This window comes from Ammospiza nelsoni, chromosome 32 (genome assembly GCF_027579445.1).
Source record: "Ammospiza nelsoni isolate bAmmNel1 chromosome 32, bAmmNel1.pri, whole genome shotgun sequence".
Taxonomy (NCBI): Eukaryota; Metazoa; Chordata; class Aves; order Passeriformes; family Passerellidae; genus Ammospiza; species Ammospiza nelsoni.
Window position 1 is genome coordinate 2,164,185 of NC_080664.1, and position 14,147 is coordinate 2,178,331.

General features: G+C 51.4%; 1 protein-coding gene across 1 annotated transcript; it reads right to left on the minus strand.

Annotated features, from left to right (window-relative positions):
* Positions 1–5,095: 5,095 nt before the first annotated feature.
* LOC132085875 (keratin, type II cytoskeletal 6A-like) lies at positions 5,096–11,593 on the minus strand. The gene is made up of 9 exons (XM_059491354.1): positions 10,944–11,593; positions 10,178–10,392; positions 8,505–8,565; positions 7,798–7,893; positions 7,400–7,564; positions 6,899–7,024; positions 6,477–6,697; positions 6,147–6,181; positions 5,096–5,976 (listed from the first exon to the last, which is right to left on the minus strand). Exons 1-9 carry the CDS (start codon positions 11,505–11,507, stop codon positions 5,690–5,692), a joined length of 1,770 nt encoding a protein of 589 aa, XP_059347337.1. The 5' UTR covers positions 11,508–11,593; the 3' UTR covers positions 5,096–5,689.
* Between the last annotated feature and the right edge of the window lie 2,554 nt (positions 11,594–14,147).

Here is a 14,147-nt window from a genome sequence, read left to right on the forward strand (position 1 = left end):
GTCTGTGTCCAAAGGGCATTTTTGAAAGGATTATTGATCAGTCTGGGGGCTTTGCCCACCAACAGACAGATATCAGGACTTGAGGTCATGCGATTCATTCCCACATGCTGGATTCCAGTCCCAGGCAGAAAGATCTCCAACAGAAAGAGGGGAAAATTAGGTTGGATATTGGGAAGAAATTCCTCCTCGTGAGGGTGCCGAGGCCCGGGCACAGGGTGCCCAAAGAGGCTGTGCCTGCCCCACTCCTGGAAGTGTCCAAGGCCAGGCTGGAGCAGGCTGGGATAGTGGAAGGTGTCCCTGCCCGTGGCAGGGGTGGGATGGGGTTTAAAGTCCCTTCGCACCCAAACCACTCCATGACCATAAGACATTCAAAAGCAGCTGGAAGTTGCCAGCCCATGGTTCCTTCGGGAATACTGTCTCAGCTCTCTCCATCTCCCCTAGCTCTGAGTACCTGAAAGGAGTTTTATTCCAGTTTTTCCAGTGGAGATCAGCACCAAAGGGCAGATCCTCCCTCCCCAGGGAGAGACACAACGTGGGGAGTCCGGGTGTGCAGGGCAGAGCTCCCCCAGTTCTCCCAGTGGGATGTATCAGTGCTTTCCTTTGTCCCCTCAGGCTCCCTTTGCATCTGAAACTTGTCTTTTTTTGGCTAAGGAATCCACCGAGTGCGTTGGAGCCCATGGTTAATAACAGCAGTAATAATGCAGCTCCTCCAAGCAACTGAGAAGGAATTAATTTCTTTCCATTCCATGTTCTGCTAGGGTGGAGGTGATGTGGTCGTCACTCATCCGGAAGGAATTTCAGAGGTAATTACAAAAGGCAGAACTGGGAGCACAAGGAGCTGTAGCTACAGGTTTGGGGTATGGGCTGATGGAAAGGGGGGTCCCCACCCTGCTCTGTTGATGAAACACAGAGTTTCCAGGTAGCTCCTGGGGGTGTGTCTCCCATGCTTCTGCAGCTCCAGACATGGAATGGATTTGCTGCTCTGGTGCAGGGACCTCCTGATACAGAGGTTCCAGGGGATGGTGCTGGAGCTCGCGCACTGCTCGGGAGCTTTTCCTCCTGATCCCACCTCAGGAGCTGTGTCTGGGCAGGTCCCTCTGGCCCAGGGTCCCTCTGGTGTGAGAGAGGCTGGGCAGGCTCTGGAGCTCCCTTCCCTCATTTCCTTCCACCAGGATGAGCAGTCGCTGCAGGCCCAGAGCAAGAGGCAGGAGAACACTTTACAAACGCTGTAAACCTGGGAGTAAAGTCATGGCTGAATTTGCATCTGGCACCATGCTGCTGTCAAGGTAAAAACTTCTCCTTTGAGATTAGGGAGTTCTGCCTGTGTCAGGGCAATAAATGCAACTCCAGCCCCTTTAGTGAGAAATCTGAGCCATTTGCCTGTGGTTTAGTGAGGAGGGATGTCTCCAACAGCTTTTCATCACCTCCTCTCCATCCCTCTACTCTGCTGCTCCTGTCCAGAATACACCTCAGAATCCTTCATCTTCTCAGGCTGAAATTTTTGGATGCTCCTCTCTGTTTTGTTTGCAAAAAAACCTATATTTGTAAAACAAGAGTGTGTCAAAGTACCTTGCATTGGTTCACCTGTGCTACCTAATCTCAGTTTAATTATCAGCAGAGTCAAGGCTGTAATTTAGGTTAATTTCTTAAATTAAAGCCTTTGGGTTAAACTTGGGCTTCCAAGCTAAATTCAAACCCGACTCATTTCGGGCGTAATTTACTATTTCATCCCACGTTAATGAAGACCAGCAAGACTGAGGTTTTTCCACGGGAGACCACTGAACTCACAGCATCTCTGTGCTGTGAGCTGGGCCCTCTGAGACCTCCTGGGTGGGAGGTGTCCATGAATCCCATTTCCCGAAGGGATGAATTAGGACTAGCTCCTCAGAAGTTTTCCCATAGGTGTTTCCCCGTGCTGGGTCCTTTGAGCCTGTTCCCAGCAGTATCTGGAGGCCAGTCAGCTCCAACTCCTGGGTGACTTTGAAGTGTAGGTGTGACCTGCTTTCCCCAGATAATTGTTTTCTGTGCCAGCACGGAGACTCTGGGTGCACTCCAGGCTTTGCAGAGAACTTCAGCTCCACCACTGCTTCCTGGCACACGCCTGGGAGGGCTTGTTCTCCATGGGTCTGCTGCATCTTGAAGGACCCTCAGACTTTTGGAGGGGTCTGGAACCTCCTTTATCCTGTTCTGGTGCCTGGCTAGTGGCCCCTGAAGGAACCTGGATCCTCCACATCTCCTTGTAATGCCTTTGGAGAGTTCCCTGCCCTGGGCTGGGCTGCTGGGGCTGTGACCCCACATGAAAATATGAACTCCAAAGGCTGATGGTGGTCCCAGGGTATTTGTCCTATCCCATCCTTTCTCCTGGCCCTGGGGCACATCTTCTCTCTCAGTAAAGAACACAGAGCCCTGGAAATGGTGTTACTGGGGAGTCCCACAGTTTTGGCAAGCTCTGTGCACATTCCACGTCCCTCAGCTCCATCCTGCTCCTGGCTTGGTTTTCCTTCTGAAGATCCACAGTGCTGGCGTGGAGTTTAATTTCTCCCTGCTAAAACCAACCTGGATCAGCACAAGGAGCTGGGAAGACAAACAAGGATTGTCCATGTATCCTGTAAAGTGGATCCAATCACAGGGCAACGATCCCAGGGGCCTTGTGTTTATTTACCACTCAGTTGTCCCAAGGTATTTGTTCCATTCCTGGCCTCCAAGTGCTTTGGGCAGTGGGATATTGCTCCGACTGAGCAGATGGCAGCTGGGAATATTGTTCCACTCTGGATTTGCTGCACCCTGTGTTGCCTTCCCGGCAGGCATTTCGTGTCTTGTTTCATTTACAGCCTGTGCAAATAAACAATTTGCAAATTAAAATAATTTTCTTTGATGGAAATTCTGCTTTTGAGTCAAAGAGCTGCAAAGTTTCATTTTGGAATTGTTAAGGGGAGTTGGTTCAGTGTTTTGGGACAGAATCATTCCCATAGGAAACGTTGAAATTAAATGCTGGGTTTAAGAAAATGTTTCACCCGGTGTTTTGGTGGCAGTTTAAATCACGTGTCACATTTGACTTGAGCGTGTCAAATTTTTCAGGTCTCTGCAAATCAGGAGGATGGAAGATGAATACAGATTTTTGCATCTTCTCTGCAAATTCACTAGGAAGATGTGCTGGGATGGGCTCTTAGAACACTTCACTGGAAACAGAAAACACACAGAGCTGCTCAGGGCTTTTTTGGCTGCATCCTCACCCTCAGCATGCAGGAGAGAGACCCAGCACTGGCTCACGGAGGCTCAGGAGCTGTCCTGGTGCCATGGGCATGGGTAAGGATTTGGCAAAGATGTTTCATGGAGGGTTCATTGGTGGTGGACCCATGCGTTGACATGGCCAATGGTCCAACGTGTTGTGCAACTTGGGTTAAAAAACAGAAACCATCAGATTTGACATTTTCAATAATAAAACCCAACAAATTGGGCTGCTCTGCCTCCAACCACCGCCTCAGCTCTGGGAGCTTGTCCCCATTCCCTCAAATCAGTCTAAGGAACAAGGCCAGATGATTGAAAAGTGGGTAAAACTCTTCAGTTCATGGAGCCCAACCATTCACCCACCATAAAACCTCCTCTGGTGTAAATGGGGTGTCCCAGCTTTCCCAAGACATCATTCCATGACCCTTCCCAGCTGCTGGAGTGGAGCCCCGGGATGTTCATCCCACCATGGGACCATTGGGCGGGACCATCCCTTTCCCTGCTCTGGGTCCCCACCTGCTGGAGATGCTGGGCTGGCTTGGCCAGGACTCTCACACCTGCACCAGGTGATGGATGAGGGGGTCCCATTGGTGTGGGAGCTTGGAGGCTTTTCCCTGGAAAACTGCTCTGGAATGTTGCATGAGGGGATTTTTCTGGCAGACCCAGCTTACGGCCCCTCTCCTCTTCACCCCTGGCTGGAGGTTGCAGGGATGAGGGATGGCTGGATGGGCACTGACCATCTCCTTTTGGGACCAGCATTCCCAAAGGGCTCTGGGTCCTTCCTCATCTGCCCCCCTTCTGCCCTGGCTCTTTCCTTGCCCAAGGTTCTTGTCCTGCTGTTGGGGCTGGATTCCCACCTTGCCTGGTGCTGCCCCATTCCTGCCAGGATCCACACCTGGCACTGGCAGGGAGCGGGATCAGGATATGCCTGTGAAGCCACAGGAGGGAGCCTGGGGCTGGTATGAGATCTCAGCTGAAACCCCCCAACCAGGCAGGTCATGGAAACCTCCTGGGCAGCTGGGTGGGAACTGGGAGACTGAAGTGCTGTGGGCACCTTGGCAGACCTTGGGTTCACTCCAAATGAACCTGAGGCCCTGAAACTGCCCTTGCAGAGGAGCAGCCAGGATATTTCATGGGATATTTGCACATCCCAGAGAAACCTCAGTGTGCAAACAGTGTGTGTGTGTGTGTGTGTGTGTGTGTGCGCGCAGATTTTGGGTACCTTGCCCTGTGCCTGCCCCTGCAGCTGCTCTTCCCAACCAGGGCAATGCCCACCTGCTCCAAGCCCTTCCTGCTGTGTGCCAGTCTCGCTGCATCCTTGCCATAGTGCTGATGCCAGAGGTGGGCTCCTCTGATGTACAATTTATTCCCGCTTGTACAAACTAATGGCTGAGCCATGCCCTGCATGAACCAGCCCATGAATCCCAAATAAACCCCTGGGAATCACCTTCCTTTTCCCCAATTCCCTGCACTTCCTTCCTCCTGCAGTGACAGGCAGAAAGGGCAACTTTGCAGGTAACCACTGCAGGGGGCTTCATCCAGCTTTTGGCTCTGTTCTGAGGCAGCTTTTCCTTCCTGTGCCTCAGTTCTCCATCCATAGAATCATGGAATAGCTTGGGTTGGACCTTAAAACCCATCCAGTTCCACCCACATGCCATGGGCAGGGGCCCCTTCCATAGACCAGGTTGCTCATCTCACCCTCCTTTCTATTTGCCCCGACGGGCAAGTCCTAAAACTGAGTTTTGTTTCCTCAAGGAGCCAATCCTGTCTCAGGAGCTGCCCTCAGGGTGTCCCCAGTGCAGCAGGGACAGGGCACAGACCAACACCCACAGCAGGAGGAGGGAAGAAAAGCCAAAACCCAGCCGAGTTTAAAAATGACAAATGCTCTTTTATTTGACCTTACAGTAGGTTAGGCAGGGAAGTGAGGAGGCTGCAGCCACCAGGACGAGTAGTTAGAAATCTTATACACACAAAGCAAAAACCTTTCCCACAAGTGCCGGAGAAAACAGAAGGGGCTGGAAGAAACCTTGAATTGCAGACAAAGCCTTTGGAGGTTGTAACATGTTTTAGGGGGCAGAGGCTTTTAGAGCCTTTTGGAGATGTTTTCACTGCTGAGAACCTGGGACTGTGGTTCCACAAGGCTGTGATTCACCCTTGGAACGGGATGAACGAAATGGTTGTCCCTGTTCCATAGCGCTTCCATTTCCCTTTGAACGCCTGACTTTGAGCAGAGACCAAGGGCTTGCTGACAGAGGGGCACCACGGGGTCCGTGCCAGCCAGTGACCTGTTACAACCTGAGCTTCAGCCAAAGGCGCTCCAGATTCTCACAGAGGGCTCCTGGTCCCCCCGCTGCCCCAGAGGTGAAGGACGGAGGAAGGAGAGGCTCTAGCGCAGCTATTTACACCATGACCTGCAGGGCAGGAGGCCGGAATCGCTGACGGCCGTGTTTGCTTGCCAGCCTTATCTGATGGTCTTCTTGCTGGTGGTGGTCTTGGAAACGATCCTGACGCTGCCTCCCGTGCTGGAGCTGACGCCCCGGCTGCTCCCGGAGCTGAAGGAGCTGCCCCCGCCGTAGCTGAGCCCCCCGCCGAAGCCGCCGCTGCCGCCGAAGCCGCCGCTGCCGCCCCCGAAGCCGCTGCTGCTGATGGTGTAGCTGCCGCCGCCGCCGCCGCCCATGCCGAGCCCCCCGCCCATGCCCAGGCAGCTGCCGCCGCCGTAGCCCATCCCGCTGGAGCTGCTGACCACGGCTGGAAGGAGGCAGGAACAGCCGTGTGAGGGCACAGCTGGGTCCCCGAGGTGGGGAGATCTGCGGTGTCACCGCCGTGGGGAGGGCTGGGTGGGAAGAGGTGGAAGGGACACAGATACGAGGAGGTGGAAGGAGGGGGATAGGAAGAGGTGGAAGGGAGGTGATACTCACAGACACTGACAGCTCCGACTCCTTCTCCAGCCAGCCTGTTGGGAAAGGGAAAAGTAAGCAATAATGACAAAACCTCGTCCATGGGACCATCTAATTAGGAGTGCATGTCCTTCAGTGGGGTGGGGTATGTCTGTGTCACAGGTGAAAGGTGACAGTGCTCATTTTTATCGTTATCAGGCACCAATAGCTGGAGAAACAAAACTCTGCCTACAAAGTTCACAATTTCAACCACCTGTCTGTCTGCCCTGATGCTCCAGCCCCTTGGGAAGAGCTGTTTGACGCCAAGGAGATGGTCCCTGGTCAGCCCACAGCAGGTCCACGTGTCCTCACCTGCTCTCCTCGCCCTCCAGCAGCTTCCTGTAGGTCGCAATCTCGATGTCCAGGGCCAGCTTGACGTTCATGAGCTCCTGGTACTCCCGGAGCTGCCGGGCCAGGTCAGCCTTGGCTTTCTGCAGGGCATCCTCCAGCTCGGTCAGCTTGGCCTTGGCGTCCTTGAGGGCCATCTCCCCGCGCTCCTCAGCCTCAGCAATGGCTGCTTGGAGATTGGCGCACTGGGAGTGAGGAGAACAGGCAGTTGTTTCATTTGGGCTCCCCAAACCACTCTCTCTGTTGCTGGGGGGTTGTGGGCAGTGGCTGGCGGCTCCCAGGATGGCACTGAGGGCTCCTGATGGGACCTGGCTCTTCCTGCTGAGCCTGGCCACCATCACCTCCCACCCACCTCCTCCTGCTCTGCAGGACCATCCCTCTCCCACCTGTTTCTTCACACTGTCGATCTCGTTCCGCAGCCTCTGGACCATCCGGTTGATCTCTGAAATCTCAATCTTGGTGTTCCTCAGGTCATCCCCATGTCTCCCAGCAGAGACCTGGAGTTCCTCGTACTGGTGCGGGGAAAGGAGGAGACCACTGGTGAGCACTCGGAGATCAAGGAAGGGTGAGGGGACTTCAGGGGACAAAGTGCAAGTCTGGATGAGGCTTAAGGGGACAAGATTCCTCTGAAATCTGCTCATGGAATGTCACTTGCCCTTAACTCTCAATATCTGCTCAGAAGGCAGTGCCTCACGGCACAGGGGACCTAGGTGTTGTCACCTACAAGAACCTGGAAGGGGAAGTGTTTAAGGCCAGTTCTGCCAGTGACTCTGTGAGCCCAAAGTCAAAACTTTTGAACATCTCATCCCTGTCTCCCCTCAGCTGATGGGAAATAATTTCTGATCATTTCTGACCACAGAAATCAGTCTGTCAGCCCGGTGACCCACCTTGTTCTGGTACCAAGCCTCGGCCTCGGCGCGGCTACGGTTGGCAATGTCCTCGTACTGCGCCTTGACCTCGGCGATGATGCTGTTGAGGTCTAGGTTCCGGTTGTTGTCCATGGAGAGAACCACGGAGGTGTCGGACACTTGCTGCTGCATCTGGGACAGCTCCTGCAGGAGATGCAAAATATTAATTTAATGGTCTGGTGTCCGCGGTGGAAACCACAGGGATGAGGTGATTTGGGAGTCCTCCCTGCTAAGATATTTTCTTGCATTTCCCTTGCTCTGTCTCCATTTTGTAACTTATTTCTGCATTATCATTTCCAAAAGGCTGGGTCCCGTACAGCCCTGGGTCTGCGACCCACGGGGCAGGAGCTGGGGGATGCTCTCCAGGAGCCACTCACCGCCTCATACAGAGCTCTCAGGAAGTTGATTTCCTCTGCCAGCGCATCAGCCTTGCCCTGGAGCTCAACCTTGTTCATGTAGGCACCATCCACATCCTAAAGAGAAGATACCAATGGTTTCTGATGAAACCAGAACACACAGGGGCTTCAGGACACCAATGGGACTCTGTCTGCTTCAAGGTCTATTATTCACAGAATTGTGGGATCATGGAATGATTTGGGTTGGAAGGGACCTGAAAGCTCATCCAATTCCCACCCCTGCCATGGGCAGAGACACCTTCCACAGCCCATACTGCCTTGGACTCTTTCAAGCATGGGGCAGCCACAGCTTCCCTGGGCAACCTGTGCCACTGCCAGCAGTTCCTTCGGCTCATTTTTATGTCCCTGTGATCAAGGTATTTTTTAAATGTAATGTTGGACATTGACAGAACAAGGCTCTTGGGCAGAAGGCAAAGCTCTGACTCACAAGGATGTGACCAGAGACTGAGTTGAGCTGAGCCACAAGAGACCAGAAAACAGGGCAGCTCTGTTGGCACAGAGAAGGTTGTGCCCATTCCTGGCCTCAGGAGAACCCAACCCAGGATGTGCTGATCTCCCAGCTTGACCCAGCCATGAGGGTGCAGGACCCCAACTCCCACCAAGTCTTGCTTGAACTCTGCAAGTTGAGTTAATTCCCTTTTCTGGCCCATAATTCCTAACTCAGTCACCTTCTTGAGGACCACGAACTCGTTCTCAGCACCTGTGCGCCGGTTGATCTCATCTTCATATCTGCCGGGATAAAAGAGCGAGGTGGGTTGGATGGAATGAAGAGATGGGAGCATCTCATTCCCAAATCATCTGTTGTGGCTCATGGGTATATTCCCTACTCCCACATGTTTACCCAGAGCAGACGCAGAGCAAATATTACTGTCTTTGAACTGTGGGACTCCATGGTGTGAGTAGTCCCAGTTAAATTAATATATTTTAATCACTGCCCATAAAGTCAAGCTCATACACAAATGTGCAGATTCAGAGCCCGTTTTGGCAAGAAGCAGGAGCAGCCATTCCTGGTGACCTTCACTCCAAGCAAAGTTATGCAAAAGACTTTCAACAAAGCTGCACTGCAATGCCTACAAATGTATAATAAAGCAATCATTTGGTATTTGATATTATAATAATGCTAATGGCTCTGAAGAACCCACTGCAGCATTTAATTAAAACAAAAAACTCCATGGTTGTGCAAGAGGGGATCATTACAGCTCTGACAGTGGTTCTGTGGAACTTTCTATGGCTCTGAGCAACATTCTCTCATCAGATAATCAGGGCAGGGCTTGGCTAGAAAGTAGACAAAACATGCAGGCTATTGAGGCAAAACCTGGCTTTCAAAGGCAGACTTGTGCCAGTCCTCTCACCAATATTGGCAGAGTTTTCCCTGCAGCCAGATCTGTTAGTGGACAAGGGAAAAGGTGGGAACAAGCCAGTGGACTGGGAACAAACTCTAGACTTAAACTGTGTTCTCTTTTCAAGAGGTAGCTCTAAAATCCAGACTGTAGAATTGATCATTTGGGGCCTAACCAGTATTTCCAAAAATCCTAGAACACATTTCAAGACCTCAAAAGCACCCAAAACCACACCAGCAGCTCTGCCAGTCCCTCCTGTTGGATCTAAGTGTTGTCTTCCCAGCTCCCCTCCCAAAAAAATCTGTCTCTTCCCATGCTTAACTACCTAATATTAACATATTCCAGCCCTGCAGGGCGATTCTCAAATTTGCAGCCAGGACTGGTTGAAGAAGGGACATATTGTTCTCAGCCAAATAAAAGTCAATGGCCTCACCTAAAAATCCCCCCCAAAAAATCCCTTCCAGGCAGCAGGTGCTGACTGCTGTGTCCTGAGAATGATCCATCCCCCTGCACTGGATCCCAGCACGGGGTTAATGCTCTCCCTAGGGAAATTTTTGGCAAAGGGCTGATCATCTTCCAGGTGATGGGAGCTGAGTGAGCCTGAGCACTCCCAGGTCACCTGGAACCTCTAGAAAGGCTGGAATTTCCTTCACAGAAGGGGAAATGGGGGATTTTGGAGCTGGAAGTTTATTGGCTACATTTCATTCTGGTTTTGCCTGTCTATTATCCTCACAATTTACTAATTTTTCTGTCTCCTGGTATATTATGTCAGGAGACTCCAGGGATCAGACTATGACCTCTGTTATACTGGAGCACAGTTCCCCAGGAATTCTGCGCTAAACACTGACCTTGCCTGTGATAAATGTAAAGTAACGCGGGATAATCCTGGGAACCTGTTTTATGCTGGGAAGAGGAAGCCGGATCAAACACCAGCGGGAATGGGCAAACGGCCCAGATTTTCCTGGCTGGGACGACTCGCTCTGCTGAGCAGAATCCCTTACTTGTTCTTGAAGTCTTCCACCATGTCCTGCATGCTGCGGAGCTCGGAGTCCAGCCGGCCCCTCTCTCCCACCAGGCTGTCGAGCTGCCGCCGGAGGTTGTTGATGTAGGCTTCGAAAATGGGCTCCAGGGACTTCCTGGTGACAGTGTGACCCTGCTCTTGGAGGAGGGTCCACTTAGTCTCCAGCACCTTGTTCTGCTGCTCCAAAAAGCGCACCTGGGGAGAAACAAAACCAGGGACACGTGTGGAAAAACCTCACAACTGCCAGGAAAAAGTGGGATCACCAACAGAAAAGGTCCAGAGATGTTGGGACAATCAGAAGGGAATTATTAGGAGTTTAGGGCATTGGATTCTTAAAAGTATTAGAAGCTTCTGGAGATGTTTAGCAAGATTTTTTTCAGGAGTTTTAATCAGACCAAACACCTATACTTGCAAGTTTAATGTTTCTGCCCCCAGTAGATGTTCAGCCCACCTTACTGGTTTAAACTGGTTGTATCCCATTGTAAAGGAGAAGAGTCATCCACCCCAGGATTGTTTTTACAGGCAAGAGAAAGAATTACTTTGTCAATAATATAAAGGCGCTGAAAAACTCATCCTTGCTAAGAGGAAACATAAAACAGTTCTTAGTTTTCAGCCAAGCCCGTGCTGTTTGTCGGCTGGGATCAGTTCAGGCAAGTCCCTAAATCCAAATGAAGTTTCTTCCTGAAGGTTTTTTCCCGAGGCAACTGATAGCATGCGTGGCTTGATGGTTCAGACCAAACTCTCACCTTGTCAATGAAGGAGGCAAATTTGTTGTTGAGGGTCTTGATCTGCTCCCTCTCATGTGTTCGCACTTTCTGGATTTCCGGATCGATATCCAGCTTGAGGGGTGCCAGGAGGCTCTGGTTGACAGTCACTTCATGGATGCCACCAGGTGGGCAAACGGGGAACCCGGGGCCACCTCGGCCACCAAATCCGGGCCCTCCCAGCCCAAATCCACTTCCCAGCCCATAGCTACCACCACCACCGGCTCCTCCTAAGCCAAAGCCAGCGCCTGCTCCGCCACCATAGCCAAGACCGAAGCCGTATCCGCCCCCGGCTCCGCTCCGTAGACCTCCACCAACCGAGCTGTAGGAAATTCTTTTGCTTCCACCCAAGTTATAGAGACTTCTGCTGCCGAAGCCACCGCCAGCTCCAAAGCCTCCTCCACCTCCAGCTCTTCCTCCTCCAACTCTGGAGACAGAGACAGAGCTAAAACTGCTTCTGGTCCCACCACCTCCTACGATAGCAGAGCCTGAGCTAAAGCCCCTCATGCCCCCTCCAGTAGATGATCTGAAAGAAATACGGCTCATGGCTGGTTCAGTTGGGAAGACAAAGAGTAGGAGAGAGGAAAACAAAAAAAGGCTGCGCAGCAGGAAAAGAGCAGAGGGCAATGGAGACAGAAACCCCTGTAATGGGAGAGCTTGGGAGCCTCCTCTTTTATCTGCTTGGAAAACTTGGCACGGGAATTCAGAACTTGACGTGCCTTGCAGCAACTTGCCTTGTCAAACACACCTCGGCTACGGCGAGGCGCTGAAAAATGCATTGTTTGCAGGCAGGAAAGTAACGGCGAGAGGGAGCTCCCCCCTCCACCAAAGCCGCCGCTCTGAGTCATGGAATTAGCATTGAATGGGACGAGGTCTGCGCTCAGGGCAGGATGCAACATGATTCCCGAGACCCTGGGAGCCGCTTTCCCTCAGGCGAGACATGGACTCGCTCGCTTGAGCAAAGCCAAGATTTTGCAAGTCGCATTTTCAGGTTTAGCACGTTGCATAGGCAAGAAAAATAGGGGCTTTTCCAAGATTTCCAGCTCTGCAACTGGCCATGCGTGTCCTGTTGTCGGCTTGGGAAAGTTGGGTCTGAAGGTGGTTTTAATGATCACTGCTGACCTTGTGGTTTTTTAACATTCAAGTTTGATTTTTTTTTTTTTTTTCTGGATCTAAATGGTCATGGGCTTGAGGAGAGGAGCTGAATGGAAGTTGTGTCATGGCAGTATTTCCTGGGATCTTTCCAAAAATCATCTCCCCTCACTCCAGGGGAGAACTGAGGAATTAGTTAACACAATTTTGAAAGACAGCTAGTAAATGCTTTTTCCAAAATCGTGTCAAAATAGATTAAATAGTCCTTTCCTTAATATAGACTTATAAAATACTACTAAAAATCTGCTCAAAATTATTGTGGTTCTATAGTACCTCCTTCTCAGGCTCAGGATTCAAAAGCTCCGTCTGAAGTGATATTTTTATCACTTTTTCTGCCTCCCTCCGCTCCCCTGCTTATATTTATCCAACAGTCTCCACATCATTGCTGGCTCTAAAAGATGTTCTGTGGAGGGGAATTCACCCACTTTCCTCCCCAGCCCCTCCTTCACTCCACTGAGATCACACACTTGGAAAAGCTTTCTAAAATAGCTTTTGCCTCTTGATGTTGCTACTGGGTGAATCCTTGTGCAGGAGTTTCAACCCCCGCAAATGAGTCTGGGTTGTGTAAAGGCTTGAGAGCCAGGGATCCTTCTCTTGTGCCCATGGAGAGCTGGACATGAGATACAGGAGAGGAAATCCCCTAATTCCCACTCAAAATACATCCCCAAATACTCTCATGTACTGGATTCTGCCCACTGGCTAAGGCTGCCCACCTTGGCCAGGTGAAGTAATAGTGAAAGACAGAGAGATGAGATCCTGAGCAGCTCAACCAAAAAAAATTCCCAGATTCATCTACGTGAGCAAAAAGTGCAGGAGCTCAATCCAAAAGGAGGAGTTTAAGCGGATCGGCTGCGTCTCAGAGCTTGTTTGTGTTGATGTGTTTCCAACCACTGCTTTTTTTCTGTCTGGGAACTTGAAAGAGCCTGAGCAGGAGGAGTTTGGTTTGGTTTGGTTTGGTTGGGTTGGGTTTTGTCTCCTCGCAATCAGAAAGCAGCAGCGCTACCAACTCCCATCTCCTTGGAGCGCTCCCGATTCCGATAGTGAGTCACCGCGGACGCGATGGGAGCCGAGCCCCAATGGGCTGATCCAAAATCCCTCCCGCGACTGGGAGGCGGCTGGGCTGTAGCAAGGGGGTGCTCTCACCCTGGGAGTGGAGATGTGGGAATATCCTGCTGGAAACGCAGCGTTTTGCTGGGAAAACTTCACCCCTCACTCCACCAAAACCCAGCGGCTCCCGATTTCACAGCGGCAACAACCTCAGCCATGAGACCTCTGGGTGCTGAAAATAACGCAGTGTTACTGAAAATAGATAAACTCTGCTCCAAGCATGGCAGATCCATGGAGATTTGCTTTCCTATGCCTGCCCATGTGAACTGGCACAACTGTGCCAGGAGCCTGCGGATGGGGGCCAGGCACGGAACTTGCCTTTGACTCCCAAATTGCTTATGCAAAGTCACACCTGGGAACAGGAGCACAGGTTTTAATTAAAGCAGAGAGAAAGGATTCATGTGGAAGGGAATCATTACTTCCCTAGCTCTTCTAGGAAAGCCTGTTGCTGCAGACAATGGCAATTAAGTTGACTATTACAAAGGATTTGGAAGAGCAAAGCAAAGGATGGCTTAGGCACCAAAACAAGGAAAATTCTTATGGAACCTCTCGGTCCCTCACACTTTCCTTTTTCGGTTGGTGTCACTCACATGCAGCGGTGTCCCACTGAAGGTGCTCAGGGCTGCAGGGGGGCTGTGCTGTCCTCTTGGGTGGGACAGTTCCCTGTGGAGAGGCAGGACATGTCATGGGGGGTTGTCTGGGGGGTGAGGGCACTGCAGAGAAAGGGGAGGAGGAACAGGGCTCCTGTCTGCCTCTGAGCTCTGATTTGCTCTTTTTTTCAGAAGGAACTAGAAAAAAGATGTTAAAAACTCTCCTTGGTTAAGGTTGGGTTGTCAAGAGCTGTGTTAAATCCTCGCACCCAACCTGGGCAATTTGGCAAGGTCAGAATCAAGGTGACTCAGAGTTTATTTTTAACCTTCACTGGTT